This window comes from Tursiops truncatus, chromosome 1 (genome assembly GCF_011762595.2).
Source record: "Tursiops truncatus isolate mTurTru1 chromosome 1, mTurTru1.mat.Y, whole genome shotgun sequence".
Taxonomy (NCBI): domain Eukaryota; kingdom Metazoa; phylum Chordata; class Mammalia; order Artiodactyla; family Delphinidae; genus Tursiops; species Tursiops truncatus.
The window spans coordinates 73,012,049-73,039,854 of record NC_047034.1 but is presented as its reverse complement, the minus strand read 5'-3'; the positions used below and the strand labels follow the sequence as shown (position 1 = coordinate 73,039,854).

At 44.8% G+C, this 27,806-nt stretch overlaps 1 protein-coding gene across 15 annotated transcripts; it reads right to left on the bottom strand.

The window, feature by feature from the left end:
- Positions 1-77: 77 nt before the first annotated feature.
- On the bottom strand, positions 78-27,022 carry TPM3 (tropomyosin 3). Of its 15 annotated transcripts, none has more exons than XM_073807227.1 (10): positions 26,843-27,006; positions 26,098-26,223; positions 15,677-15,810; positions 13,882-13,999; positions 13,692-13,762; positions 12,975-13,050; positions 11,494-11,556; positions 11,246-11,315; positions 10,213-10,291; positions 78-1,436 (listed from the first exon to the last, which is right to left on the bottom strand). In XM_073807227.1, exons 1-10 carry the CDS (start codon positions 26,954-26,956, stop codon positions 1,433-1,435), a joined length of 855 nt encoding a protein of 284 aa, XP_073663328.1. In that variant the 5' UTR covers positions 26,957-27,006; the 3' UTR covers positions 78-1,432. The 15 variants fall into 15 exon arrangements, with proteins under 15 accessions (XP_073663328.1, XP_073663335.1, XP_073663325.1 ...); XM_073807221.1 differs by lacking the exons at positions 78-1,436; positions 12,975-13,050 and adding exons at positions 2,351-2,803; positions 12,347-12,422 and having other exon boundaries at positions 26,843-27,022; XM_073807217.1 differs by lacking the exon at positions 78-1,436 and adding an exon at positions 2,351-2,803 and having other exon boundaries at positions 26,843-27,007.
- Positions 27,023-27,806: the final 784 nt, after the last annotated feature.

Here is a 27,806-nt window from a genome sequence, read left to right as displayed (position 1 = left end):
AGGTCTGATTTTTACCCAAACTTCATAGCTCCTGTGTAGAAAGCCCATTTGGATTAGGAAATAAAAGCAAGCACCTCTGAGGGTTGGAGGGACTGGTTCTTTATTTCAAAAAGACATTTATCAATGTTCAGTATCAAAACAGTTACACTATTGTTTTTTCTTTCTCCCAATCGGCCCCCAAAGAGACCACACCAAAGGGGAGTACATTTTAAGCCAATTAAGCTGTAGGATGCACACCTAACTGACCTCACTGAAACCTCACCAAAAAGGGGGGACTGGGTAGGGAAAGAAACGTTAAAAGATCAGCACACTGCCAGCCCAGACTGTAGAGGGCTGTCACAGCCAGATGGGGTGACCAGTGTGCCCCAACCCCAAAGAAGCAAAGTTTCAAAATAATATAAAATTTAAAAACAATTTTGTACATAAGCTATTCAAGATTTCTCCAGCACTAACTGATACAATGCACAATGAGATGGCACTTTTATTAGAGACAGCAGCTTCAGACCCAGAAAAGGGTGATGAGATGAGTTTCATATGGCTAAATCAGTGGTAAAACATAATTTTCTTTCCTTTCTTTCAAGGAGGCGGGAGAGCAAATAAGTGGTTGCCTCAAAATAAGGGGCACATGATCCATTCTGTGAGCGGCTGGGAACAGGGGAGAGCTGGGACAAGGATTGGTCTCAGAGGTCTCACCATCTTGATTTCATCTGGTCACTTCTGGTGGAAAAGAAGTTGCCCAAAGATACCGTAAAGCTGAAAACCTGAACAGCGCTTTTTTTTTTTTTTTTTTTGGCTAACTCCTTCTGGAATCACCTTTCTGGTTTGGCGGGTACTTTTTACAGAGCAATAAGGTTTCCCAAAACGGAGTCCTCTGGGCTGTTTGGCTCTCTGTAAGGCAGGCCCATACCTTTTCCCCTCCTCTACGGAGAGGGCAATATGCATTAAGCTGAAAAGTTACCTTCCAAAAGTGAGAAAGGGATTAGACTGCTGCTTCAGAACTATGGAATTATCTGGAATGTTTTACAAATGGATGCTACATCAACAACAACAGAAAAGGTAATTACAAAATGTGTACATCACAACATGCTTTTAAAGACACTTAGCATTGTGCTCACATTCCCTTAAACGTTGTTCCCAAAGGTGCTCAGCCTCTAGCCCAAATGGAATCCCTGGGGAGAGGCAGAGACAGTTTGGCGAAAAGGACACAGGGGTGGGGGTGGGAGAGGTGGCGAAAGGAGAAAGCAGCCTTCCAGTTAAAGGTCAGCCCTCAGTTTAAAGGTCAGCTTCGGGCAGGCTGGCCTCAGCGGAGTCGGGTCAGAGGGAGGAGCAGCGGCAGGATGGGACTGGGGTGCTCTACATCTCATTCAGGTCAAGCAGAGTCTGGTCCAGCATCCTTTGTGTACAGAGGTGCTCCTCTTTGGTGCATTTCAGTTTATCTAATGGGGGTAAAGGAGAGATGTTATAAAAACTAGAAGTAAATTTCAAGGTCTACCCACTCTGAGAATTGCTCCTGTTGCAGAGAAACTGCAGACTAATAAAGCAGCTGCCTTCTCAGCCACAGAAGTGAGCTATTGCATCACTCAGTTTTGCAGGGCCTCAGGCTTGCCTACTGAAGTTACAGGTGTTGCTGTACTTCTGGGGGAGGGAGCTGGGGACCTTATCAGTCATTTCCTCTCCTCCCCACACCCAACCAAGGCTTTCAGCTTTCAGTCACTGAAGGAGGTGGCCTTAAACACCAGCCATCCACTCTTCTAGTCTCTGCCCACAGGACAACACCTACTCGAAATAGCTCGCTGGAGCTTGACACATTGAGAACAAGGATGGGCATATTTCTACCAGTAGACAGCAGAACAGCAGAACCTCAACTTGAAAAGAGCACAGGAGGATCCTCATGCACTACAGGCTTTCCTCAACAAGTAGAGAGGAAAGGAATAACTAGTGGGATAAATAAAAGAACCCCCATAGCTAAGTCAGAGAATCTCGAAAGAAAACAAAGTCAAGAATACTACAAAACATCCTTGTAAGCAAACCCTTAACAGATTTTTGCAGAGCTATTCTTCAGAACTGCCTGTGACATAGTTACTTACAATTAAACATAATACCAGGAAAAAGCAGCAAGAGGAAAAATGTCAGGAAGAAAACCGGCAGCTGAACATCACGGAGAATCAAAGCTTCCCAGCAAGTAAACCACTCACTGCTCTAGGGAGGTGGGGAAAATACCCTTCAACTCAGAGAAGGGGATGACAACGCAGACCTATTCATATCCCACACCCCTTTCTTTCCCTTCCCTTTTTTCTACCCGGTCAGAAGGGCCCATCCCTGGGCCTGCAGACGAAGCAGTTACAACATCTTGTCAAGTCAGTCCTTTTATTGTTAGAAAACATCCATGCAAGGGAACATATCCTACAGTCAGTGCACAAGTGAAAAAGCAGCAAGTAAAGGTGGAAAACAGAAAACTCTCCCAGGTTTTCTCACTATCTCTCAGGTCCCTCCCTTCATCACCCACAATCTCTTGAAAAGGGACAGAAAGGCAGTATTAATCTTAACTGTTCCCACTTTACAGTGCAGTTAGGAAGTCGACACTATTCTAACTGTCCCAACTAAAAAGAAATTTGCTTAGGGCAAAATAGTAACTTTTAAAAGACAATCAGCTTTTTGCTGGGGTCCAGGTCAGTGGTGTGAGCCGTAAGCTCGGTTTAATGGGCATCAGTGAGCCCTGCCCATCAGTCACACAGATCATGCAGCGTTAGCTTCAGCTCATTAGAAAGCAGGCGGTTTCGCTCAAGTTGGCTGTAGAGACGCTCTGCAGCAGCAATGGAGAGGAGAGAAAACAAGAGAAGGAGAGGAAAAAGAGGAGGAGAAAGAGAAAAAGGGAAGGTTAGTAGAGTACCAGAAGTAAATTTTGAGACTTTTAACTACCTGGTATACATAACATGTATCTGTAAGGCAGGATGGATGTGAGGAGGATTAGGTCAGTTGGTGGAAAGACCAACAGAGGAGTAAAATAAAAAATGCAGACTGACAAGTTGAAAGAATGACATTTTGAGGGAGAAAAGTATCTCCTTCACCGTATTTATTCCCTGGGTTGAGAAACTGAGACAAGTGAAACACGGCAAAGGAAGGAATACACCTGGCTTATAAGAAATACATTTATAATAATCGGGGTCTGTAAGGAACCAGAGTGAATGGTTGAACATTTTTCTGTAAAAGCATTCAGTACAGTATTATGAATGGGAGACTGGGATCAATATCCCTACACTCACTCAATCCTGTACTTTCTAATGCTTCTTGTTGTAGGTGTTGGGTGACAGGCCCATCATAGTGGCACAGCGAATCAAAACCCAACTTCACCTTTTCTAAAAGAACCCCAAACCTGTCCGAGCCAACAGTGTGTCCAGCCAGCCCCAGGTAAGGTGAATTACTGGTACAAGCCAATCAAGACTATCCTGTTTCTCCAGTCTCATTGGCAGCTTGGGGGGATCATGTGATCCAGTTTTGGCCAATGAGATGTAGGGGGTAGTCTGTCAGGGGCTTCTAGAAAAACTTTAGCTTTCTTTCTTGCCTTGAACATGGATGTGATGACTAGAGTTGCAAATTTCAACCTTAAAAGAAAGGGCCGTGAGAATCACAGAAATCCCAACTATATCAGGCCACAGTTGCTCAAATCAAGACTTTTTATTATGAGAGAAAAATAAATCCCATATTTATTTAAGCTGCTATTAAGATGTTTCTTATAACCAAAAGCATTCCTGATACAAGTAATTAAGCGCTCAAATCCCCTGGCTTTATCTGGATTTTCTACTTGGAGCACATCTTAAAGAGGTGTAGAGTGGTGATCATTTTGTAATGCACAGAAATATCAAATCACTATGTTGTGCACCAGGAACTAACGTAGTGTTGTAGGTCAATTATACTTCAACAAACAAAGCCACAGAAAAGAGATCAGAGTTGTGGTTACCAGAGGTGGGAAGTGGGGGGAGAGGGAATGGGATGAAGGTAGTCAAAAGGTATAAACTTCCAGTTATAAGATAAAGAAGTACCAGGGATGAAATGTACAACATAATATAATTAATACTGCTGTATGTTATACATGAAAGGTGTTAAGAAAGTCATCCTAAGAGTTCTCATAAGAAAAAAAATTTTTTTTAATAAATAAAAAAGAGGAGGTAGAGAGAATCCAAATCCATGTGACCAACACAGAGGTAATGGCAACTGGGGATGGATCTTCCTGGTCTACTCCTAATGTCAGCCTCTGGTGTTCATAAACAAGTTTCTTTCTATGTTTTACAGTCTGTTTCAAAATGGTCTCAGGACTTCAATATGAAAAAGACTCTTCTGCCTTGCATCTGTGGGCTGACTGTGGGCATTGCTCAGGTACCTTGCCTTCTGGGCTGAGGTTTTCCCAGTTCCACCTGGAAGCACGGGGCCAGTATGTTCCCAATAATACTTGTCACTCTGTACCCAATCAAAACAGAAAGCATATATGTACAAAAAGATCCTGGGCGGAATAACCAAAAAACAAGAGTCGTATTAAGGGGCAGAATTGGAGGGAATTTTTAAAATTGCACTTCCCACTAAACCAGTATCTCAATAGGAGGAATACTGCCCCTCCCCTCCGCTAGAGGGGAATTTAGAAATGTGTAATTGTCACAATAACTGGAGAGCCCTACAGATATTTATTGGGCAGGGGACAGCAATAAATAGGATTGTTCTGTATATCCCAGAATTATCCTGGCTTAAAGGACTAAAGTTCATCATTGAGAAACACTGTACTAGTCTATACTAGTCCATGAGGCCTGGGATTCAACCTGTCTTATTCACTGGGGCAACTCTGACAAATAGTAGGGGTTCAAATTATGTTGAACTCTCATTTCTTGAACTTTCTGGTGTTATATTACATATAAAGACCACATGCAACCTGACTGATCCATAGCATCTATATCCAAGTTAGTCAGTGTGACTCCCACATCCTTCTTGGGAAAGAAGGGTGTTATCAGGATCATATCCCTAAAAACAGCCAGTTCAATGAGGGTTTTGTTCCACTTAGGGAAGAAATAAAGAGACAGAGAAGAAGTGGGAGCATTTTATTGCCTAATTAAATCCCAGAACTTATAGTTCCTTAAGAATTGCAGAAGGTCAGAAAGATAAACGTGGTTGTTCTCTCACCTTGAACTTAGTAATAAGTAAGGTTTCTAACTCTGTTATTTCTAGGAACTAAAAATTCAGGACCAGACACTAGTTCATTAAAGTTCTTGGTTCCCTGATAAGAGTAAATGAGGGCTTCCCTGGTAGCGCAGTGGTTGAGAGTCCGCCTGCCGCTGCCGGGGACACGGGTTCGTGCCCCGGTCCGGGAAGATCCCACATGCCGCGGAGCGGCTGGGCCCGTGAGCCATGGCCGCTGGGCATGCGCGTCCGGAGCCTGTGCTCCGCAACGGGAGAGGCCACAACAGTGAGAGGCTCGCGTATCGCAAAAAAAAAAAAAAAAAAAAGAGTAAGAGTAAATGAAACAAACAAACAAAAAAACAAGCCAGAGAATCCCCATTTGATCTGATTTTCCTTTCAGGGAATAATCCCATGGATGCTACACATCCTTCACTGGTCTGAATCAGGTCAATTTCATTCTGTAACAGGAAAAGGAAAAAGGATGCGGGTGCTTGGGGTAAAGGGAACTCTATCAGTTTTAAAGCCTCAAAGTTCAAGGAATGAGGTAGAAAAAACAGATTTTGCTCTTTTATGTTTTATTTAAACTCCCCTCTCATGTTAAGGCTAAGGAGTATTCAATATGTGAATGGAAGAAACTGGGTGTGACTAAGACAAGGTTGCCTAACATAACAGGTCAGTTCCACCCATCAGGTAACTTGGGGTCCAATCACATTTTGTTTTATTCCTCATCCCAACAACGGTAATGAGGAAGGGAAGAATGGGCTCCAACACAACAGCCTGTGGTTCTTTCTTAGAAATTAAGATGAGGAGAGAAAGTTAAGAGATGAAGCACTTTGCTCTGAGATTACCAATGATGCTTCACCCCATTTCCACAGCTAGTCCTGGCTCAAGTAACATAGGATGGTTTCTATAAGGATACAAAGCATTAAACAAAAGAGTGAATTTATCATGGTACAGTATTGCAAATTTCACTCTGCTACCCTGGCTTCTTGGTCTCTATCCTTGCTCACACGAGTCATGCCATGGGGAAAGATAGGAGCTACCAAAGTATAACACCTCATTTTTCTTCTAATCTCTCTCTACTCTCTCTTCTTTCCTTTGTAAGAAGCCTTTCTCTGTACCAAAGTCAACTCCTTCTGCCTACATACTAAAACATCTAGAATTGTACTATCCAATGAATGCAGCAGCCACTAGCCACATGTGGCTAATTAAATTTAGATGAACTAAGAGTAAATGAGAATTTAGCTCCTGGGTCACACTAGCCACACTGAGTGTTCAATAGCCACATGTGGCTAGTGGCTACTATACTGGAAATCACTGCCAAAAGTTCTATTGGACTTTGTATAGACTATAGACTACACTTCGTGCCTTTATTTTCTTTCCACCAATTCACTCTTCTGTTCCTTGAAATATGGCTCCTCTCCTTGTCCTTAATGTCCAGTATATACCCTCAGATTAATAAAACATCAGTGACAATGTCCTATTTTCAGTTATCTTCCTTCTCTATCTGAAGTTGAGAATCACTGGAAATCACCCAGCCTTGAAGTTTTTAAAGTATCAAAGTTACTCGTTCTCCTTCTATCCCTCCAACCAATTCCACTTGGCTTCGTCCTCTACACAGATTTTCCTCTGCCTATGTTTTTCTTTTTATATTTGCAATTGTCTTTTAGGGTTCAAATTTACTTCCATGGCCTAAACTGCCTGCCAACCTCATGGATTCCTAAATCTCTCATATCAATTTCTCCCCCTCAAGTCTTAGGATTTTGTTTTCATCTTGGATACCTGCCAGTTTTTCAGACTTATATTCTTCTCTACTTTCCCGTGCCTCCCCAAACCAAGACCACGTGACCTCTCTACACCTTTAATACTACCATTTTCCTAGGCTCCAAGTCAGTCATCCTTGACACTTCCTTCTTGCATTTAGTGACCAGGCCCTTCACAATGCCCAGGTTTAGCACCATCCCCTACTACCACTACTCTAGTTCAGATTATTATCTCTGGGAAACTGCAACAACCTAACCCAGTGTTTCCTAAAGTGTGCTACAGTCACTGCTAGTGATATGTGAGAAGACTGCAGACAGTATACATTTGTTAACTTAAAAAAAATGTATTAGCTGTATTATTTTAATGTGCATTAGAAAAAAACACTAGCACACGTCAAAACTTTTGATTTCAAATTAGAATTTTGTAGTGTAAGAACAAATCTGAAAAGAAGTAAATTAAAAAAATAATGTAGGCTGCACGTGAATATGGCAAAAGCCATCAAAAGTGGTATGCAGGGCTTCCCTGGTGGCGCAGTGGTTGAGAGTCCGCCTGCCGATGCAGGGGACACGGGTTCGTGCCCCGGTCCGGGAAGATCCCACATGCCGCGGAGCGGCTAGGCCCGTGAGCCATGGCCGCTGAGCCTGCACGTCCGGAGCCTGTGCTCTACAACGGGAGAGGCCGCAACAGTGAGAGGCCCGCGTACCGCAAAAAAAAAAAAAAAGTGGTATGCAAATGAATGAAATTTGGGAATCATTGTCTTAATGGATCACTTTGATAATCTGCTCTTCTAACATATTAGTAGTTGCCAAATTAACTCTTCTTATATGCTACTCAGAACATATCCTTGTTCAAAATCTCCAGTGGCACCCCCATTACCTACAAAATTAAAACTCCCCAGCCTGATACAGCACATACCTGTTCCCTACTGTAACTAAATGGTTATAGCTCTGGTGTCCTTCCCAACTCTATGCCTTTATTCTTTTGCTTCTCTTTAATGAAGATACTCAATATCCACTTTCCTTCAACCAGATTCTGGTTGTCAAAAATCCAATCTTTTGGAATCCAATAAAAATGAAGAGGAAAATTTTAACATGTTTATTAAGTACCTTTTACGTGCCTCCTACCATGAGACTTTCTTAATCATCTCCACTGCAATCAACCTCTTCCCCGTCTCTGAACTCCCACAAAACTTCATTATTTGGGGCACATATCACACATCATCTTTAGTTTTATACATATGTTCTCTCCCCTACTGGATTCTGAGCAACCTGAGAGTAGGGATGATGCCTCCGTCTTTGGTTATTTCTGTCCCCACCTTAATACCCTGTGCCTAAATTAACAATAACTTAACCTGCACCTTAATCACAAAGGCTGTGTGGCAAAAAGAAATGGTATAGACAGAAAGAAACCTGAATTTGATGAGACCCAAAGTTTTAAAGTAAGGAAAACCTCTCTACCTGGCTGTATCTGTTTAAAAGAAAGGCAAGTTTTAAATATATACTCCACTGAGAAACTGAAATACTAAGTGAACAATACTTAGGTGCTTAGATAAGTACAACCGATGACTACACTACCCAGATTCAACTATCTCTGCTGTGTAAATTAGCGTAGGAATTTCCGAAAGGTTGATATTTAATTCTACAACATAAACTAGGAACAATCTTACTAGAAGCAATTAACCATATTTATGCATGTAATAAATTACTACCTTGTGTATAATATTTGAAATATGCATGATTTTTATTTTTCCAGTAACAGTCATTTATCACTTGTCTTATATCCCGGTAGCACATACTAGCAGGCAAATGGTAGTGAGCCTCACGTATGTAAGAAAGGTTTAAAGAAAACATAAAACTGCTGGAAAGTCTACCTATTACGTATTTTCTGTGACTTGGGATAATATAATTTGTCAATTTTAGTGGTAACATATTTGGGTTCATTGGGTATTCCAAGGATGCACCAGTTGAACCACTGGTAAAACGGTAGAGAATATATATTGGGAGGTACTTCTGTGGTCTCTCAAAGGAGGAGAACCTAAAGAGAAGACAAACATTCCAGAAGGGATGATTTAAGAACCTGGAAGTAAAGGATTTAGACGATCTTATTCAGCTTGAGTGTAAGACTAGAGCTCCTATTCTAAGGAACTTCTCCTAGTCCACCACTCTGATAGATTCAGATCAGTTGAATTTAAATGTCAAGAAAAAATAGACACACACAAAAGTGGCTTTGATTATATAAGTCAGAGGAGGGAGAGCCTACAATAGCTGCTCCCCACATTACACCCCCAAGGCTCCTTTTTAGGGACAGCAGCAGCTTTGTCAATGACACAAATGCAGGGTGGCATGAGGCTTCCGGCAGCTTAACATTTTAATTTGGGGTGAGGGGTAGAAGAGAATACATAAGTCGCTTTGTGGTCCCCCCGCCCATCCTAATGCCTTGGGGGTCAGCCAGGCTGACCCAAATGGAATCCAGAGCGAGAGTGGGGCGTTGGGTTCCCCGAGGAAAGAGGGCAGATCCAGAACAGAGCAGAAACGGTGATAATTATCTGTGTGAAAAAGTAAGGAGACTCTAGGTGAGAAGGACTAGCATCAATCTAGACAGCAATCTGGGAGAAAGGAAGAGGAGAAAAAGGAAGAGGTGGCAGTAGGAATGATAAAAGAGAGCCAGACACTACAACCTGAGTTATTTGGCTTCTTTTCAGGGTTAGTGGGAAAAAGGCAGATTAGCATCAAGGATCAGGGATCCACAGCAAACAGATAAAGTCCCCAACAACTCATTTTGGTGCTTTTTACTACCTGGCTTGCTCTGGGACTCAGCTCGATTTTTAGGTGAATTTGGTATTTCTAATCATGGGTGTTTCCCCTAAACTTTAGTATCAGGGCATCATATACACCCATGAAGTCTGAGTTTTGTTGTAAGATGCTAGGGCCCAAGTCACTGGCTCTCTGGGCCCTAGTTCCTTAAATTATATGATGACATGATTCTATCTTCATCAGTTGCCCTTCTGAGACTAAATTTGAGAAACAGATAGAAAAATCCTGGTGTCATAATGAAGGGACTATGAATAAAAAATACAAAAATTACACGTAGATCAGGGTGCTACCACTGATCCAGGATTAAATGCCTCCCCAGCTTTTGCCAACAAGTAACCAGCACCAGTGTTTTAAAGATAAGAGTGGAGATTCTAGTTTTCAGAAGACAAAACCAGAGCACACTATGCACAGCCTACACCCCCACCCACCCACAAGCCAAGGTCCCAGCCCCACTCTGCTGTCAGATAGTTACATAGAGGTCATGTCATTGAGGGCGTGGTCCAGCTCCTCGCTAATGGCCTTGTACTTCAGTTTCTGGGCATAGAGCTCATCTGGACAGGCACAGGAACCACAGGGAGGAATGAGGGGACAGATAAAAGGTATCAGAAGCAGATGAAGAGAGGGAATCATTAGAAATTAGGGAAAGTGTGACCATGGGTCTAATCCCACAGTTAGGAGAACATCTATCCTGGTTGCCATGACTGGCCATTTTCAGATCCACTGTCCCCAGGACCAACGGGACTTCTTGACGCCTCTAATCAACTGCAGTAAAGGTTGAGAACCTGGGCATAGTCATGACTAGAAATTCCAATCACCAATGGCACTCAAGAGGATACCACTCCCACCCAGTTAACCCAATTCTTAGCAGTGATAATGCTGAATTTAACATAGAAAAAGGAGAAAATACACATTAACATTCAGACACTTCTTCTTTACCTACCCATCGTGACCAATATTGTTGGCCCCTTTGCTCTACAGGTTGCCTCCACAAAACTCTCCCAAAGAATATCCTGCTACCCAGAGTGTACCAAAGGAGCATATCTCAGAGTTCTCAGAGCAATACAAACTTTCCCTTGTTGGGGTAGATACAGTTGCCAAATTATGGGGGCAGGAAGTATTTAGAAAGCCCCTGGCATTGGTCAGCTCTGAGAAGTGGTCATTCCACTGCTGCATCTCTTGGTGAGGTCCCCCACAACTTGAGTGGTGAACAAGATTGCCGAAAGTAGCCATGGGGTGACATGGAGGTACATGCTATTACCAGTCTCCTCTAAGGGAAGGATGCAAATTCCAGAATATTAGGTAAAGTCTTATTACAGGAAGAGTAAGTGTAAAAATCCACTTCCAGGATTTGACCCACTTCACCTAGCTGTGGCACAGGGCAGGGCGTAGGATGCATGCCAAGTCATTACCAACTCCCTTTGGTGTACAGGGGAAGAGGCTAACGGTCAAAGGGCAAGGTCATCCTCTAGATTTCTTTATTTTAATCCCTCACCCAGGCTCCATACCTTCCAAATCATCAATTGTCTTTTCCAGCTTGGCTACCGATCTCTCAGCAAACTCAGCACGGGTCTCTGCCTGGGAGAAACATGAAATCAGTCAGAATCAGAGATGAGTAAGACAGAGAAGGATCTCTACTTCTTCCACCTTCTACTTCTATACCTTTCAGAACCAAAGCCAGCTAGTCTAAGTCTACATTAATGCCTTACATGCCTCTAAATGTTTTGGGTCCTTCCTTATAATCCCCTCAGCTCACCTCCTTGAGTTTATCAGTAAGAATCTTTATCTCTTCCTCATATTTGTCTTCTTTTAGAGAGTACTGTAAGAGAAGTAGAATAAACATTTCAGAATAGAAATTACTCACACAGACAATACCCTCCCTCCTGACATTTACTTTTACACTGAACATCCTCTTGGATTTAATGTGCTGAATGATCCATGAGAAAGAGCAAGGCCGTTTTGGGACAACAGTCCTTAAAATCCATAAATCAATGTCCTTAGAGCCATGATACCCTCAGAATCCTCCAGGACCTTTATTTATTTTTAAAATTGTTTTATTTTTGGCAGAGTGGCATGCAGGATCTTAGCTCCCCGACCAGGGATCGAACCTGTGCCCCCGGAATTGGGAGCATGGAGTCTTAACCACCAGGCCACCACGGAAGTCCCCAGGACCTTTATTTTTTAAATTGACCTAAGCTTTGATCTTATTCAGATCAACCCAGGAAGGTATTCTTCCTGCCTCCAGGTTAATGAGTAGGTGTGGTGACACCCTGACGCCACATGGCTGAAAGAGTCCCACAAGAAGATAAAGACAAGTCATCTGTCTTGACTGCTCATTAGGTCTCAGATCTGATACTTTTTGTTGTCCCCTTCTGTCAGCATAGCAGTATCAGCCAGAGGAGAACATGACCCCAGTCACCTGAGACCAAGAAGTCATTTTAACTACAGCAATCAAAGTGCACAGGAATTAGCATTAAACCCAGAATCTGGAGAGAGTAGGTGGATACTTCTCACTGGATTATATAAGGAATGGGTTTCTCCAGTCTTTCATCAAGGGCAGGGCTGGGCCCAGGCCCCAAAGCCTGTCACTTTTACAAACCAGCCCCTACCTTCTCCGCCTGAGCCTCAAGAGACTTGAGGTTGTTGGTGACATTCTTCAGCTCCTCCTCCAGCTCAGAACACTTACTGTGAATATTTTAAATACCGCAGGAAAGGAAAGGGGAAGAAGAGAATAAAAAAAAAAGGAGAGAGACACACAGACATGAATTGTACCTATATGTAGAGAGAGTTGGAAGGCACACTGGGGAAAAGAGAAGTTCCCAGGTAATCTGAGCAAGCATCAACCCTCCTCCCTCTACCATAGAACATGTCAGGAGCTGGACCCTCCTGGGCTGGGACTCAGAATGTTTGGATACTAATAAAGAAAACACTTGACAGAAATCACTACCAGGAACAAATCATAACTGCTACCTGGGGTGGAGGTGGGAACGGATGCCCAACCCAAATAGTCCCCAAAATCACCCAAGGGAAGGTGAGACCCTGTGGAGAGGCAGTGAAGCAATTAGGAAAGAAGAGATGAAAGATGCCAAGTAAGTGGAGAGGAATGGAGCATTCCATGAAGAGATGAAAAAGCACTCAACAAATCAACCAGTGGAGGGGAGGCAGCTGCAAAACAAAACAAAACCAAACAAAACCACACCATATGTATAACCTCTCTGTGGGTTCAATGGTTAGTACCTTTTCTTCAGCAGCACTCAGACACTTCAGGTTCTGGTCCATCAGTCTGATCTGCTCATCCATCTCTCGGCAACGGCTGTTAGTGATAGTCACAGGGATCGCACAAGCCAGGTTGTGGGGAGGGAGAAAGGTCAAAAAGGAACACAGCAAGGAAACAAGCAGCAAAATGGGAAAAAAAATTTAAAAAATCAAAAAATGGGAAGAAAACATCACCATGGTCATGATATGTCACGTCTAGGAGAGGGGAATGCAAGGGAAGCACAAATAAATATGCATCAGCACGGACTTTGTTAAACAAGGCCCAGAAGGTGCCAACAGGGGAGCAGGTCATGTCTGCCTTTGCCCTAAAGTTCCCCAGCAGCCTGGCAAAGTGGTAAAAACAGAGACAGATCTTAAGTCGGCACAGCGACTTCAATGCCTCAAGGAGAAGCAGAACCCAGTTGGGTGTGCCGGTTAACATTTCACCATTTTTTTAGGTTTCATTTTCTTCTCAATGAAGAAGCCTCATTTGTCACTTGTCACTAGTTAAGAGAGTAAGAAAGCCCAAAGCCATTCTTAAGGCTAAAAAAAAAAAAAAAAAGAAGCATTCTAGATGACTCCCACTCTCTAGGTCCTGTTTAACAAGGTTGAAGGAATGCTAGTTTATTCACATTAGTGCCCAAGCCAAAGGGGAAGGAACAGAATGGTATGGCAAGATTTGGGGAGCAAGATACTCACGACTCTGCCAGCTCAGCTCGCTCCTCTGTGCGTTCCAAGTCTCCCTCAATAATCACCAACTTACGAGCCACCTACGGGACAAGACGCAGGTACAGCTCAGTGAAGCAAAGGAGGAGCCATTTCCCTCTCATGATTCTTTTCAGAAGCCCAATATCGCTGAAGAGAGAGGGACAAGCTAAAAGCGTCTTACCTCTTCATACTTCCTATCTGCCTCTTCTGCAATGTGCTTAGCTTCTTTGAGTTGGATTTCCTGGAGTTCCATTTTTTCTTCATCTTTTAAGGCTCGGTTTTCAATAACCTTCATACCTCTGCCAGAAACAATACGGACAAATGTGGCACTGACAGCCTGGGGAGCCTGTCATCAACTCAACTCCAAGGGACCCAGAATTGCACCTTTTAAAGCCCATTCCTCTCTGCTTGTCACTCAAAAAGAATTTCCATAGCACCCTCCAACCTTAGTTTAATTATTTTGTTTAAAACTTTCTTATAAAAATAATACACTTATTAAAAATATTTAAGTGTATAGTCTAGCATAAAGCAAAAAGTAAGCCTCCCTAATTCTAGTCCTGCTCATCAGAAGTAATCTCTTAATTCATAATCCTTCCAGAAATGTTTTATATGCCAAAAATCTCATCTCCATTTCCCCACACCCCAAAGGAATCATACTACACACTGCTCTGCAACTGGTTTTCCTCTTTCTATAATTTGGACACTACTCTGTAATAGTACACACATAACTGTCTTATTTATTTTCACAGCTGCACTGCGTTAATGTACTCCCAACAGGGTATTTTTAATTCTGAAAGTCTTAGTTTGATCCCATCCAAGTCATCACACACCTTTGTTCTCATTTAACTCACATGTGACAAGGAGCCAATTGGCTATTTTCGACAAAAAATGAGTTGGTTCAAGGACTGTGGTTCTCAACCCTGGGCACATATTAAAATTATTGGAGGAGGGAGTTCCCTGGTGGCCTAGTGGTTAGAATTCCAGGCTTTCACTGCTGGGGCCCAGGTTCAATTCCTGGTTGGGGAACTGAGATCCTGCAAGCCTCTCAGCGCGGCCCCCCACCCCCAAAAGAATTATTGGAGGAGCTTTAAAAACATTAATGCCCAGATCTCTTTTGCAATGGATTCTAACTGATCTGGGATGGGACCCAGGCATTCTGAGAGATTATATATATATAAAATAAATTTATTTATTTATGGCTGTGTTGGGTCTTCGTTGGTACACGAGGGCTTTCTCTAGTTGCGGTGCGCGGGCTTCTCATGGCGGTGGCTTCTCTTGTTGCGGAGCACAGGCCCTAGGCACACGGACTTCAGTAGTTGTGGCATGTGGGCTCAGCAGTTGTGGCTCGCGGCCTCTAGAGCACAGGCTCAGTAGTTGTGGTGCACAGGCTTAGTTGCTCCATGGCATGTGGGATCTTCCCGGACCAGGGCTCAAACCCATGTGCCTTGCATTGGCAGGCGGATTCTTAACCACTGCGCCACCAGGGAAGTCCCTGATATATTTTTTAAACTCCCCAAAGATCCCCACCACACACTCCCATGATTCCAACAGTGCAGCCAGGCTTGAGAGCTTATTAAAACACTGATTGCTGGGCTCCACCTCAAGAGTCTCTGATTCGTAGATGAGGGGTAGGGGCTGCTGAAGATTTGAGTTTCTATCAAGTTCCCAGGTGCTGCTGGTCTGGAACCTCACTTTGAGAACTGCTATGGGTGGGTGCTGTCTAAGTGGAGGTCATCCTGGTGACCCCATTTAAGGATTATTAGGTCAATTTATAGAGAAACACCAATTATAAAAGGGTCACAGGTCCAGGTAACCCCTACTCTGTCGGTCTTCATAAGGAGAGAATATGCAGAAGGAAAGAAGATCCTATAAAAATAGGTTACGGTTTTAAAAAACGGGTTTATAAGAAACCTGTTTGATCAGAGCCATTATGAACTTCTTTTGAAATCCACACTTCATCAGGCCCCTCTACACACCTCTCACTCTCATCAGCAGCTTTCTCAGCTTCCTCCAGCTTTTGCAGGGCAGTGGCCAGGCGCTCTTGAGCACGGTCCAGCTCCTCTTCAACCAGCTGGATCCTACGGTTCAAGGAGGCCACCTCAGCCTCAGCCTGTGTTTAAATGAAAGAATGGGAAAAGGAAGCAGAGGCATGGTGAAAAGAAACTGAACTAATTATGACACTAAGATTGGGGCTGACTACCACCATGAGGAAGCCAGAGCCTTGCAGGGTAGAACGTGACTTAACTCAGATGCACATAAGACCTAGCAGACATGATTTTATATTCTATAATATTACATGCATTTTCCTCCCTTTCCCATCAACAAATTCCCATTTGTTCCACAGGAAAAGTGTTTTCAAAACTCAGCTCCTTGCCCAGCCCAGTGTCAGTTAATACCAGTTCAAATTCCTGAACACGCTAGTGTCAGAAAAGGTAGCCAGTAAAGGGGTCCTTCTGCCTGAGCTCTGGCTTAAAGGTGTATCTCACTCTGCAGCAGCTTTCTCATAAGTGTCACACAAAGTGGAAAAATAAGAAAGGTTTCTTAAAGAGGGAATCTTGGATTATCTATTAATTTGTTGCTTAACTCAAGTTGTTAAACCTCTGATCAGCTTACCCTAACACCAGGAGGATGATTAGCTAAAAGAATAATGTTTTCCAGAAGAACCTTCCAGAACAGAAAAAGCAAAAGGATGGAATATTGGGATACCTACCTCCTACCCTTTCAACTTGCCCCCTCCTCCCACCTTTTAAAAGTTGGCTACAAGGAGCTTCTTTTGGCTAAAATTATCTGCTCTGATGGCATTACCAAAAAAACTGGGGGCAGAAGAGAATGTTTCCTTCATGCCCACCACCAACCTCCAAATTTCTGAATTGTGACTCCTTTCTATTCCTCAAGTCATCCCTTTAGCCTAACCCTCCAGTACGGCATGACAATCCTCTCCCTGGCCTCCACCCCACTATAAAGCACAGGCTAGAGTCCAAGTAATCCCATACCTCCTCCTTGGCAATGGAATAAGAAACAAGGAAAGAAGAAGGCAGCTGCATGTGCATGAATTCTACTGGTAGAAAATCTTCCCTCCTCTGACTGCCTTTCCCCTCCCCAGACCTTTACTGGTGGCAAGTACACTGACCGCCACAACCGCACAAGAATTTAATCTGCCCTGCACACTCCCCAGTTCAGATGCTTATCCAAGTGCTTGGTAAACACGATCTCTCTTCTACAGCCCAGATTGTGCCTGAATTCTATTACCCTGATTTCCTCCTGGCAGTCAGGGGTGAGGGTAGCTAGAGAAATAATCTGGGCCACCAGCCCCTATGGGAAGGGATATAGCCCAAAACACTCCTGTTAAGAATCAGGTAATTTGGCACAAAAATTTCCAAATACAAACATGGGAGATTCGAGGCACTGCAGGGGCTGGGGCTATATAACCACTGACCTACAGGAAAAGAAAATCAAGACATCTATATAAGCTGAAATTACTAAGAAACCATTTGTGTCTCTATTCAAAATAACACAAAGACAAGTATTCTCTGGTCCTGTCTGAGGAAACCAGATGCGCCCTAAGACAACACACATTTCGCCTCACAAGCTCAAAAAGGCTGACAGGTCAAGATTATGAGAACGAGTCTGCCTATCAGCCAAGAACTATGCAACACTGCCAGTACAATGATTTATCCCACCCCGCTCCCTTCAGATGCCTAGAACTAAAGAAAAAAAAAAAAAAGGGAACAACATCAAACCCAGATTTGAAGGAAGCTCATGAAATCTATGTCCCCACCCAGCTCACCAGAAGTTACCCAAATGAAGTAAAGATAACAGGCTACGGGGGCGGGGGTGTACAGTTTCCATGACAACAAGCTGGCTCGGGCAGTTTCTCCCACAAATCAGCACTTACAATAGAATTCTTCGCAAGGCTGAAAAGGGAGGAGGAGAAAACACATCTTGATGCCCTAACTAGAGCATGCGCACATTGAACAAGCCTGTACCAAAAACAGAACCCAGGATGGGAGTCCCAGCAAAAGCTTTGGAGACCCCGGTGGGGAGGGAAGGGAGGAGGGCAGTCACTATCCTCTTTTTTCTCCTCCCACAGAGGATCAGTTTTCTTTACAATGAAACAAAGGCTTGCAAAATCAAGATCTGTTTAATGTTTAAAGGAACAAGGGAAGACACCTACCTGACTTTTCCTTCCAGCCAGAACCTATGCACAATGCCTATCCCTTTCAGGTCAATCAAGTGGTACCAAGAGACTGAGTGGGACTAACTTCTGCAGATGAGAATGGGAAACATGGCCCTGAGAAACATTAACTTTATATGCTCTTCTGTCACCCTAGGTTTAGCATGCCTAGATGTGGTTTTGATCTTTCAGCTTGCCCACCTCTGCCCAGCTTGGAGGTACACCGTGAGGTCCTTCCTTCAAGTAATAATAGGATTCTCCATTACCCAAGAAGCAAAAATCCCAAAGCCGGAGAGAGGAACACAGCAGCGATTCAGTCATATCAGAAGATGGCTGACAACAGCTTCAGCTATGAAATGAGTTTGGTTTAAATGCTACCATCCTCCACACTGAAGAGATTCCCCAAGCACACTATACCCGTCAAGGCAAGAAACGGACAGGGGACTGGTGTTCAGAGGCAGATCAGGGCCAAGGACAGAAGGGGATTAGCCTATATCTGGCATTCTGCCACTCTGGGGTTTCTCTTTTTAGACAAAAGCCACGGATGAAATGCAAAGGAAAAGAGTAATGAAAAAGTTAGGATTGAGCCCTGTGAGTAATGGACTGCCCCAGTTCACTGTGTTCACAAATATTATCTACCCAGGGAGATACTGTGTCCTTGGGGACTTTAAATTTCATCAAGGGGCAGGCGAGTTGGAAGGAAGGAAACAGAGTTATCTGTCCCAGAGTAAACAAAGGTGGAGTCTAAGCAGAGGCACTCAGAGCAAAGGGCTATTTGGCTCTCCCCTATGAGTATGTGCTCTAGTATGAAGGTAAGAGAAAGGTACTCAGCGGGAAAGCAAACCTAAACCAAAGAAAGGTAATAAAGCCAGTTGCTTACTCCACCAGACCCTATGAACAGGAGAGAGCCACACAACAGTCAGACATTCTAACCACGGCCACCCACCCCCTGCAGATTAGGAATTTGGGAATAAGGCCACAATCGAAACTGCTAGTCAAAGCCCACTCACTCCCTCAGTAGTATTCCTAAATTTTTTACACCAGGAAAAAAAAGAGACAGAGAGAGAAATACCCGCGGAAGTTAGGAGACAGGTATTAACAACAAATAAGGTGAACTGTACACTTAAAAACGGTTAAAATGGTAAATACTTACCATTGTGTATTTTTACCACAACACACACACACACACACAGAGAAGGAAAAACACTGCATTTAAATATTATGTTGCAGTCTGTTTCAGTTTCGCAAAAAGTGCAAAGGAGATTCAAAATCAAAAGTGGATTTGACAAGGTGCTACATTATAAAAGGTCAATCTCCAGACCAAGAGCAGAAAAGACAGATGTATTCCAGAACTCGGTCTCTGCTTTGGACTCATCCAGCTTCCCAACAAGGGTTGGATGTTCACACAAAGCAACCAGAAAAGGAATTAAGTGACAATCCCACTAACAGCATGCGATACCATCAGGGAGTGCAGAGCTTCCAGCTCCAGGAGGGAGGAGCCTGCAAAACCCACATTCCAGAATGCCCTAAGAGGATAACAGACAGTTCAAGCACCACTCCCCTCCCTTCCCACAGGTGTGTCTCCTCAGGAGGAATTCAAAGTTCACTAGAGCAGAAAGTCGAAAGATTAGGCTCCCTCAAGCTAGAGAGTAGAAGATACCGGTTTCATAAATCTTTAACACTACTTCCCCATCTGAGGGCTTTCTCACTAGATCTCACTCAGCTCAATAAGCAAATTTGGCAGGCTCTGAGGGAGAAGCTTAAGAAACATCTGAAGCTGCTCCCTCTGCTGCCTATTACCCTAGAGTCACCAAGGGTGGGGAAAAAAGGAGTTAAATTTTCCTGCAAGAAAAATTACCAAATCCTCGGGGCAGTGGGTGAGGATCCTAGGGGGAAAACAAAATCCTGGGGGCTGTTGCTGGGGGGACAACATCACCTATCCTAGAACTATTCCTAGCATGCCCCTACTTTGAGCCTGATTCTGGAGCTCAACACATGGCTAGTTCCTTCAGGCCATCCCTGTCTTCCTCTTTAAGGGGATCTGGTCTCCAGAACAAAGGAGATGAGAAGCTGTCGCTAGTCGTAAAGAGTCACCCAGCCAGTCCATCTCACTTGAATTGATAATTAGAAGTTACGGGCATAATGAACGGAGGAAATATTTACTGAGAAATGGGTGACTGAGAAAGACAAGCTCCCAGCACTTCCATGCCCAGTTATAAAAAGAAATGACTATTCTAACAATCTTTAAGTATTAACCTGGAGGGCAGCTGTTTTCCCCCTTTCCCCCCCAAAACATTAATTCTCAGCCACTCCCTGAAGGAGCAGCCAGAAAGGGGGGGGGGGAACTTACCAAGGGAAAGAACAACAAGGAATACCAATAAACCACAAGAGTTCTTTCACTAGGTCTTCAAATTTTAGCAACAGTTACTTTCCAGCCTCAAGATCCTCCAAAACCAAAGCCTCAACTCAGGAGATCAGCTCCACCCAATGGACTGCGCCCTAGACCTTGGAAAATCTTATGGCTTACTAAAACTAGTCCACCACTTCTAAAGAGAAAGCAGTTTCAAGAATCACCACTCAATCCATTAACATTTTAAGTGCCAACCTTCAGCTGAACAAGTATTTATTGAACTTAAATTTAAAAAAAGACACGGTAATGGGTAATTGGGAAAGTAGCAGAGTAACATCACTTCGGAACTCATTATTTTGTCTCCATCAACCATACTGCCTAGGTCAACCAGAAACTTTGACAGAAATCGGCACTCCATCAGATTCTCTACCACATACACTCGCTTATCAGCTCTGCTTGGAAGAAGTGTTCATAACCGGTTCAACTTGCACTCTTCACACTTCAGCAATGAACGCCTGAATCTGGCAGAAGTTCCTGCCTTCCAGGTCATCATAGCAAGTTCTGTTGGTTCCTACATTTGCACTAACAGAGAGAGTGAAGTACCGTCTCCTCCCGTCCTGCTTCACTACGACAGAAAGAGTGGGTTTAGCAGTTGTAAGGGCTCCCCCTAAGAGGAAAGGGCCCCAGGACGGAGGATGGGGCGGTGCTGTGGCCTCAACCTCCTCCAGGGAGGGCACCGCGCTTCCTCTCAGCCGACTGCTGCCTCATTTCCTGAGCAGGAGGAGGGAGCGGAAAAGCTGCCAGCAGGCCACGCCGGGGGCTTTCCGGCGGTTCCCACCCCTCCACGCCCCACCCTTTCACAGTAAGTTCGGCTCTGCCCCCACCCAGACCAGAGAGGAATCCACCTACTCTCACCCCTAGAGACAGAAACCTTAATCGAGAGCACAATCCCCGCCCCCCGCCACGGGGAAGTGGGGGAGGGAGAGGCCGCTGAGCCCCTCCCCTGACCGCGCCCGACTCGGAGGGACTGAATGAATGAGCAGGGAGAAAAGAGGAGGAGGAGGAAGAAAACCACCCGCTAGTCCCAGTGAAGCTCAATTCCTTCAAAGGTCAAGCCTGCTCGCTCGAGCACCCAGTTCCCCCTCACCCGCTCGAGATCCAAATGAAGCTAAGCCCCACCCATCCTCCGAGCTCCAACTTCATCTTCGAGTATGCTGGCCCCCTAAGGACAGTGCTCCACCGCAAAAATGGAACCCACTTCTGTCCCATCTTCTCCAGCGCCTGCCCCTCCTTCACGCGCCTCGCCCTCTCCGTACCTGTTCCCGGGCCCGCCTTTCTCCCTCCACTTCCCGCTGGAGGCGCTCGGCCCTCTCCTCTGCATCATCGGCCTGCTGCTGCAGAACCTGGATCTTGCGCTTCACCGCCTCGATGGTGGTGATCCCGGCCATGGTCCCCACCCAGCCCCTGCTTGCCTTCGGGTTCCTGCCTCCTCCGCTCGGCGTTGCAGCCACTTCTCACCCTACTTCCGCCTGCTCCGCCCTGAAATACCGGAACTCACCCACCCGCCCGGATGTGACGCCACCACTGCCGCGCCCTCCCACCGCAGGCAGGCGGGAAGGCCGTCCACTGGAGGGAGACCCGCTGCTGGGAGCTAGGGGCGGGACCTCGCTGTAGCCCTAGGCGACCGCTCCCAGCCTTTCCCTCGGGCCAGCAAAGGGGGGCGGGGTTGGGAAGAGGGAAGGCTACCATGGTAACCGGAAGGCGCGTCGTGGTTAAGCCTCTCCAGTCGCTGGGCAGGCTGCCCAATGGTTGGCCTGTGCGGCCTTTACACCCGCCGTTGACCCCTCACTCCCTCAGTGCTGATCCGCCACCACCTACCCGCTAGGGCACCCTGTGTCCTCTCCACAACATAAACACCCTACAAGCCTCTACTTCCACGCACCCCACAAATGCTCCAAACCCAGGTACTAAGAAAAGCCTAGACTTTCTGGGTCTCATCTTCAAAAGACGATGACCTCCAGCCTCCTTTTAAAGTCTGCTCAGGTAGGTTCTCTCCCATCTCCTGAAAATCAATGAAAGAAATTAATGGGGGATGAAGAGATGGGCAGGTTGACAAAGTTCTCAATCTATTTGGCATCAGTTATGAACGTAAGTGTTCTATTTAGAGTACTGGTCTTTTCCCCTGTTACTTTTGAGAGTCAATATGCACCAGTGATTTGCCAGCCTCTCCAAACCTTGAATGATTCAGGACTTGGTAATTAATCATCGCTTACAATTCCTTTTGTAGGAATTGGAAGATATCTTATGCCTCCATTTTGTCAGAAGGAATCCTCTATTACAGACTACTGTTACCAGATCCTTTGTGCAACAGCATGATATGAGCACCTGAAAAACTATAGTAATGTGGAACTCAGCCTCCATTCTCTGTTATAACTCACCAATTTCACACCGCTCTGCTTCCAGGTACCCCAAGAAGCTATTTATGAGTTAGAAACTGCCCCTACAGACATTGCCATGCAGGATTTTTAGGAGCACAGTAGTAAAGGGCCTTGGAGATTTTACTGTTCCCTCTTATTTCTTTGTGTTCCTGCCACCTTCTCAGTAAGTAATAGTAATAAGTCTCTCCTGTGATGCAGCTCTCTTTTCCTCTGGAGAATGAGGGTGTAGAAGAGGATTTTAAATTAAGAATCCTAATCCCCAAACTATTGCACTCTTCTTTCCCCTTATTTTACCTTCAATAGCTTCTCATTTCATCTCAGATTAAAGGAACCCTAGACATGGTTGCACAACAGTGTGAATGTTCTTACTGCCACTGACTTGTACACTTAAAAATGGTTAAAATAGCAAATTTTATGTTATGTATATATTTTCCACAATTAAAAAACAAACAAATAGGACCTTGGATGAACTCAGGGAGGAAATAAGTTTAGTCTGATCTTGCCACACCCTCACCCTTTCTTTGTTCAAGGAGTCCTGGCAAATCCTACACTTTCCAAAAAGGCTTCTCAGATAACCAGAACTCACTGCGTAAACATGCAGTTATTGATTCCCTCCTCCTTCTCTTTCCCTTATATCTACATCAAAGTAATATGCTCTGTTTACTTGTTTATTAATCTCAAGGGCAAAAGCTGAGTTGTGAACTCCCTTCGTATTAGACAGAGCACCCTCCCCTCAAAGATGCATATATTATGTTGCTGCTGACTCTGACCCTTGCTTCCTACTTTTAACCTGTTGCCTCCTCCTTATTCAGCACTTTTCCCAATTCCCATAAACACCTCACTTTCCCTCTTCGACCACTTGAGGCAGGAGTCAGCAAACTTTTTCTGTAAAGGGCCAGACAGTAAATATTTCTGATTTTGTGGGCCATAGGGTGTGGCTACCACTCCTTTGTAGGGAAAAAGCCTGTAGGCGATATGTAAATGAATGGGCATGCAATGTTCCAATAAAACTTTGTGCAAAAGCAGGCTGCGGCAGGATTTACTCCACAGGTGGTAGTTTGCTGACCCCACCTTTGAGAAAAGACACCTTTCTTCCTGGGGCTTCCCTGGTAGCGCAGTGGTTAAGAGTCCACCTGCCAATGCAGGGGACACAGGTTTGAGCCCTGGTCCGGGAAGATTCCACATGCTATGGAGCAACTAAGCCCGTGCACCACAACTACTGAGCCTGGGCTCTAGAGCCCACGAGCCACAACTACTGAAGCCTGCGCCTAGAGCCCATGCTTTGCAACAAGAGAAGCCACTCAATGAGAGGCCCGCGTACCACAACGAAGAGTAGCCCCCGCTTTCTGCAACTAGAGAAAAGCCCCCACGCAGCAACAAAGACCCAACACAGCCAAAAATTAAAAAAAAATTTTTTTTAAAACCTTTCTTCCTGTTTCCATCTTAACCCAGAACTAACAGATGTTTGCCTCTTGCCTACAACCTTCCCCTCCTATTTCTTGTTCTCCTACGTATCTCTGAGGGTACTTAATGACTGTTGGGAAAGCTAACAAGGGGGAGAGAAGTTGAATGAGTTTTTTTACTCATACTTTATGTACTTAAAAGTTTTTGGTGGATTCCTATATAAATATGAGAAGTTTCTTTCAAATGAATGTACTGAGTAGACCCTGTCTAGGTGGGGGCTGACGTGTGTGTGTGTATGTGTAAGGACAGATAGAATTCATCCCCAGCAAATTCCTTTATCTTCCCAATGATATGGGCATATTGTTTAGTTTCACCCCCAAGATCTCAGGTTAGACTTGTTGGCTCTTTTCATTGTTCCTGGAAACACCTCCTCAAGCCCACATACTAGCTGTTTTAGCCTAAGGACTTTCTCAGAGAGTTGTTACTCAACCTCTCACAAAATTGTTATCAACCTGACATTGTGTCAGTTTGTGAAAACTTACTCCCATGCCCGTTTATTAGAACCAGAGAAATCTATCCATCTATACCTAGAACCTAGGTTAGGCAACTCCAGTAGGCCATCAAGCATTTGCCCAAAGTCCTGGGATTAACCTGTGTTGCTCACAGTTTTGCAAGAGGGAGAATTAATTAATAGTTTGCAGTGGCCTAAACTTTTGGAAACTATGAACATGTATAATGTATATGATATGCTTTGTGTCTCTGACCTCTGGCATGATATATTCAACAACCCTCACCACTTCCCCAGGCCCCTGAAAGTGGCAGAAAGCCAAAGAGGAGATCAGAAACCTAATAGCAAAGCGTTTGAAAGTGAGGATCCGAAAACATTTCTGAACGGCCTACTCTGTCTCTAGCTGTTTTCCGAAACCAAATGGAATTTTAAAAAACACATGTGCCTATTAACCCAGTGCTGAGAATTGACTGTATTTCCATCAATACTGGGACATTCTTTTGTTGCTGTTAAGATTCCTATGTTACTTTTTTTTTTTTTTGCGGCACGCGGGCCTCTCACCGCTGTGGCCTCTCCCGCTGCGGAGCACAGGCTCCGGACGCGCAGGCTCAGCGGCCACGGCTCACGGGCCCGGCCCAGCCGCTCCGCGGCACGTGGGATCCCCCCGGACCGGGACACGAACCCGCGTCCCCTGCATCGGCAGGCGGGCTCCCAACGACTGCGCCACCAGGGAAGCCCCCTATGTTACTTTTCTTCCAAAAATCTTTCCTGTGTCTCATTTATCTTTGTGGTTAACTTCAGGACTGAAGATGAAGGAAAGTGGGTGATTATGAGATAACATGAAGTGGAAAAGAGAATTTGTTTCATTTTCAAATGGGAAAATTCAGCCCTAGAGAAGCTGAGTAATTTAGTCAAGGTCACAGAATAAGGTCTGGTGGTGACAACTTTACCCCCTAAGTCCTTATTTCTATTATAGTGTATCATTCTAAGATTCTCTCTGCTGCCCTATAAGCAATGTTTTCTATGGCATCTCTGTGACATAAGGGTAAATGCCCACATTGGCCAAGATAAATAAACCCATATAGGGCCAGGGTCAGTGTGACCTTCTTTGTCCCACTGTGAAATCTGAGCTGGCTTTGCTGGGCAGTTGAGAGATGAGAGTTTCCCTATTAATACACATATCTACGTGCCAATCCTTGGACACAAAAGGTAAGAATGTGGCATGGGGGAGGAGGTGGGAAAAGTGATAGCAGTCTGGACTTGGAGTCCCCTCCCTTTGTCCAGGTCCGGGGAAAGATAATTCAATTCCTGGATTGGGGGTAAGAAGGTGAGACTTCTACATGTCTTTAAGAAAGAAAGTATATGCCATTACAAGGGTATGCCACCATGTGGCAAAAATGTATGTGGGTATCTATGCCTATGTTCTCTGAATCCACAAGTATGTATATGTCCAAGTGTTTAGTTATTAACATGAAGATCTATGTGTGTAGATTAAACCCGTCCCCCCATTTCTGTATACTCACATCAGCTGCTTTCTTCTCTGCCAGCTCCAGCTTCTCCTGGGCATCCTTCAAAGCTTCAGAATACTTGTCCAGCTCATCCTCTGTCCCTTTCAGCTTCTTCTGCATGGCTACCAGCTCATCTTCCAGCTATAGAAGCCCCAAGAATCACACAGAAGATATATATACACAACAGTGCAGTCTCACACCCTAGTCTCTTGAGCCCTGACAGACCTCTGAGCTCAGCCTCTATGTTATCATCCTCAGAGTGACACACTTTCTCCCTAGTCAGTTTCAGCCAACTGCCCCAGGAATTATGCTATGCCCTTCGCCTGTGACCTTGTAATCTCTGACCCTAAGATGAGCGAGCCATGCTGGGTTTTCATTAAGACACTGGGATGGTAAATATCTTACTTAGGATGTAGATGTCCATTACTCCACTTAAGGGAAAAGAGATGCTACATGCCAAGCTCCCACTTTTTCCTCTAGAAATCAGGGTTTTTTCCAAAACATGATCCACTCCCACTTAAATCCAGCAGACACACTGTGGCTCAGAAGGGGCCACCGATTTTCCCAAGGTCACACAGGCAGTCTGAGGTAAATACCCTAGATGTCCTCTGCCTATCCAGTGAGGCTGGGGAAGAAGAGGAGTCCCTCCCACCCAAAGGATGAGCTGGCACCAGTGGTCACTGCCTTTCCCATGAAAACTCTCTTCCATCTCACAAGTCTTGTTCACCAGCAGGTGAGAGAGACCAAGGCCAAGGCCTACCTGTTTACTTCTTTCTTCTGCCTGCTTCTGCTCGGCTTCAGCTTGCTCTGCCCGATCCAGAGCATTCTCCTTGTCCAACTTCAGCATCTGCATCTTTTTCTTGATGGCCTCCATCGTGACCAGTGGCTGTTGCGGAGCTCACCTGTGAACACTGGAGGACTGGAGACTAGGGTAAGAAAGAAAGGGCTGCTGGCTGAGTGACTAGTTCCCCAGACTTGAGCCTTTATTTCTGCCCATGGCTCCACCTCTTGTTCCTAATATGGTCTTTCCAGCTCCCTTCGCCCCATCATTGTTCTCAGGGGAACACAGGGTGAGACACTTTGATGGACAGACATCACCAGCAAAGAAAAATTAGGGAACAGCTGAGGCTGATTTTAGACAATGGAAAGTGGGGGGGAGGGGAAAGGTTCTCCCTGACCCTGAAACTTTCCACTCACTCTGGGCAGCTCTATGGGTATTTTAAAAGAGAAGGGAGGGGGAAGGGGAGGACATTGAAATAGAGAAGGGTACTTTGGCAATTCTAGAATGGTAGTTTTCGCCCAGAGGCTCCTAGTTGCCCTTCAGCGTCCCCCTTACTCTCACCCAGACTGTGTTGGATGCTAATCAAATTCCACTGGTTGAGTTTTACCTTTTGATTCCTGGTATTCAGGGAGCTTGAGCAACAGTGAAGAGGGGAGGCCACTCATGATCTTTGACAATTCCCCCAGATCCCCAGATCAAATTACTGTGCTATTTTGAGAGTCTCTAATTGGCAGGGAGACATCATTCCTCCCCCTTAAGAGCCACAGGGATGGAGAAAGAGGGTAGGGTTGGGATCTAGAAGGCCATCCCAGAGCTTCAAGCGGGTGAGGCCAGGGGAGGAAAGCGGGGGGATGGTCAGAGTAATCCAGATAGGATAATGTTCTCCATTTCCCCATAGTGATCTTTAAATAGAGCTTTTATAGCCACACAGACCAAGGTCTGT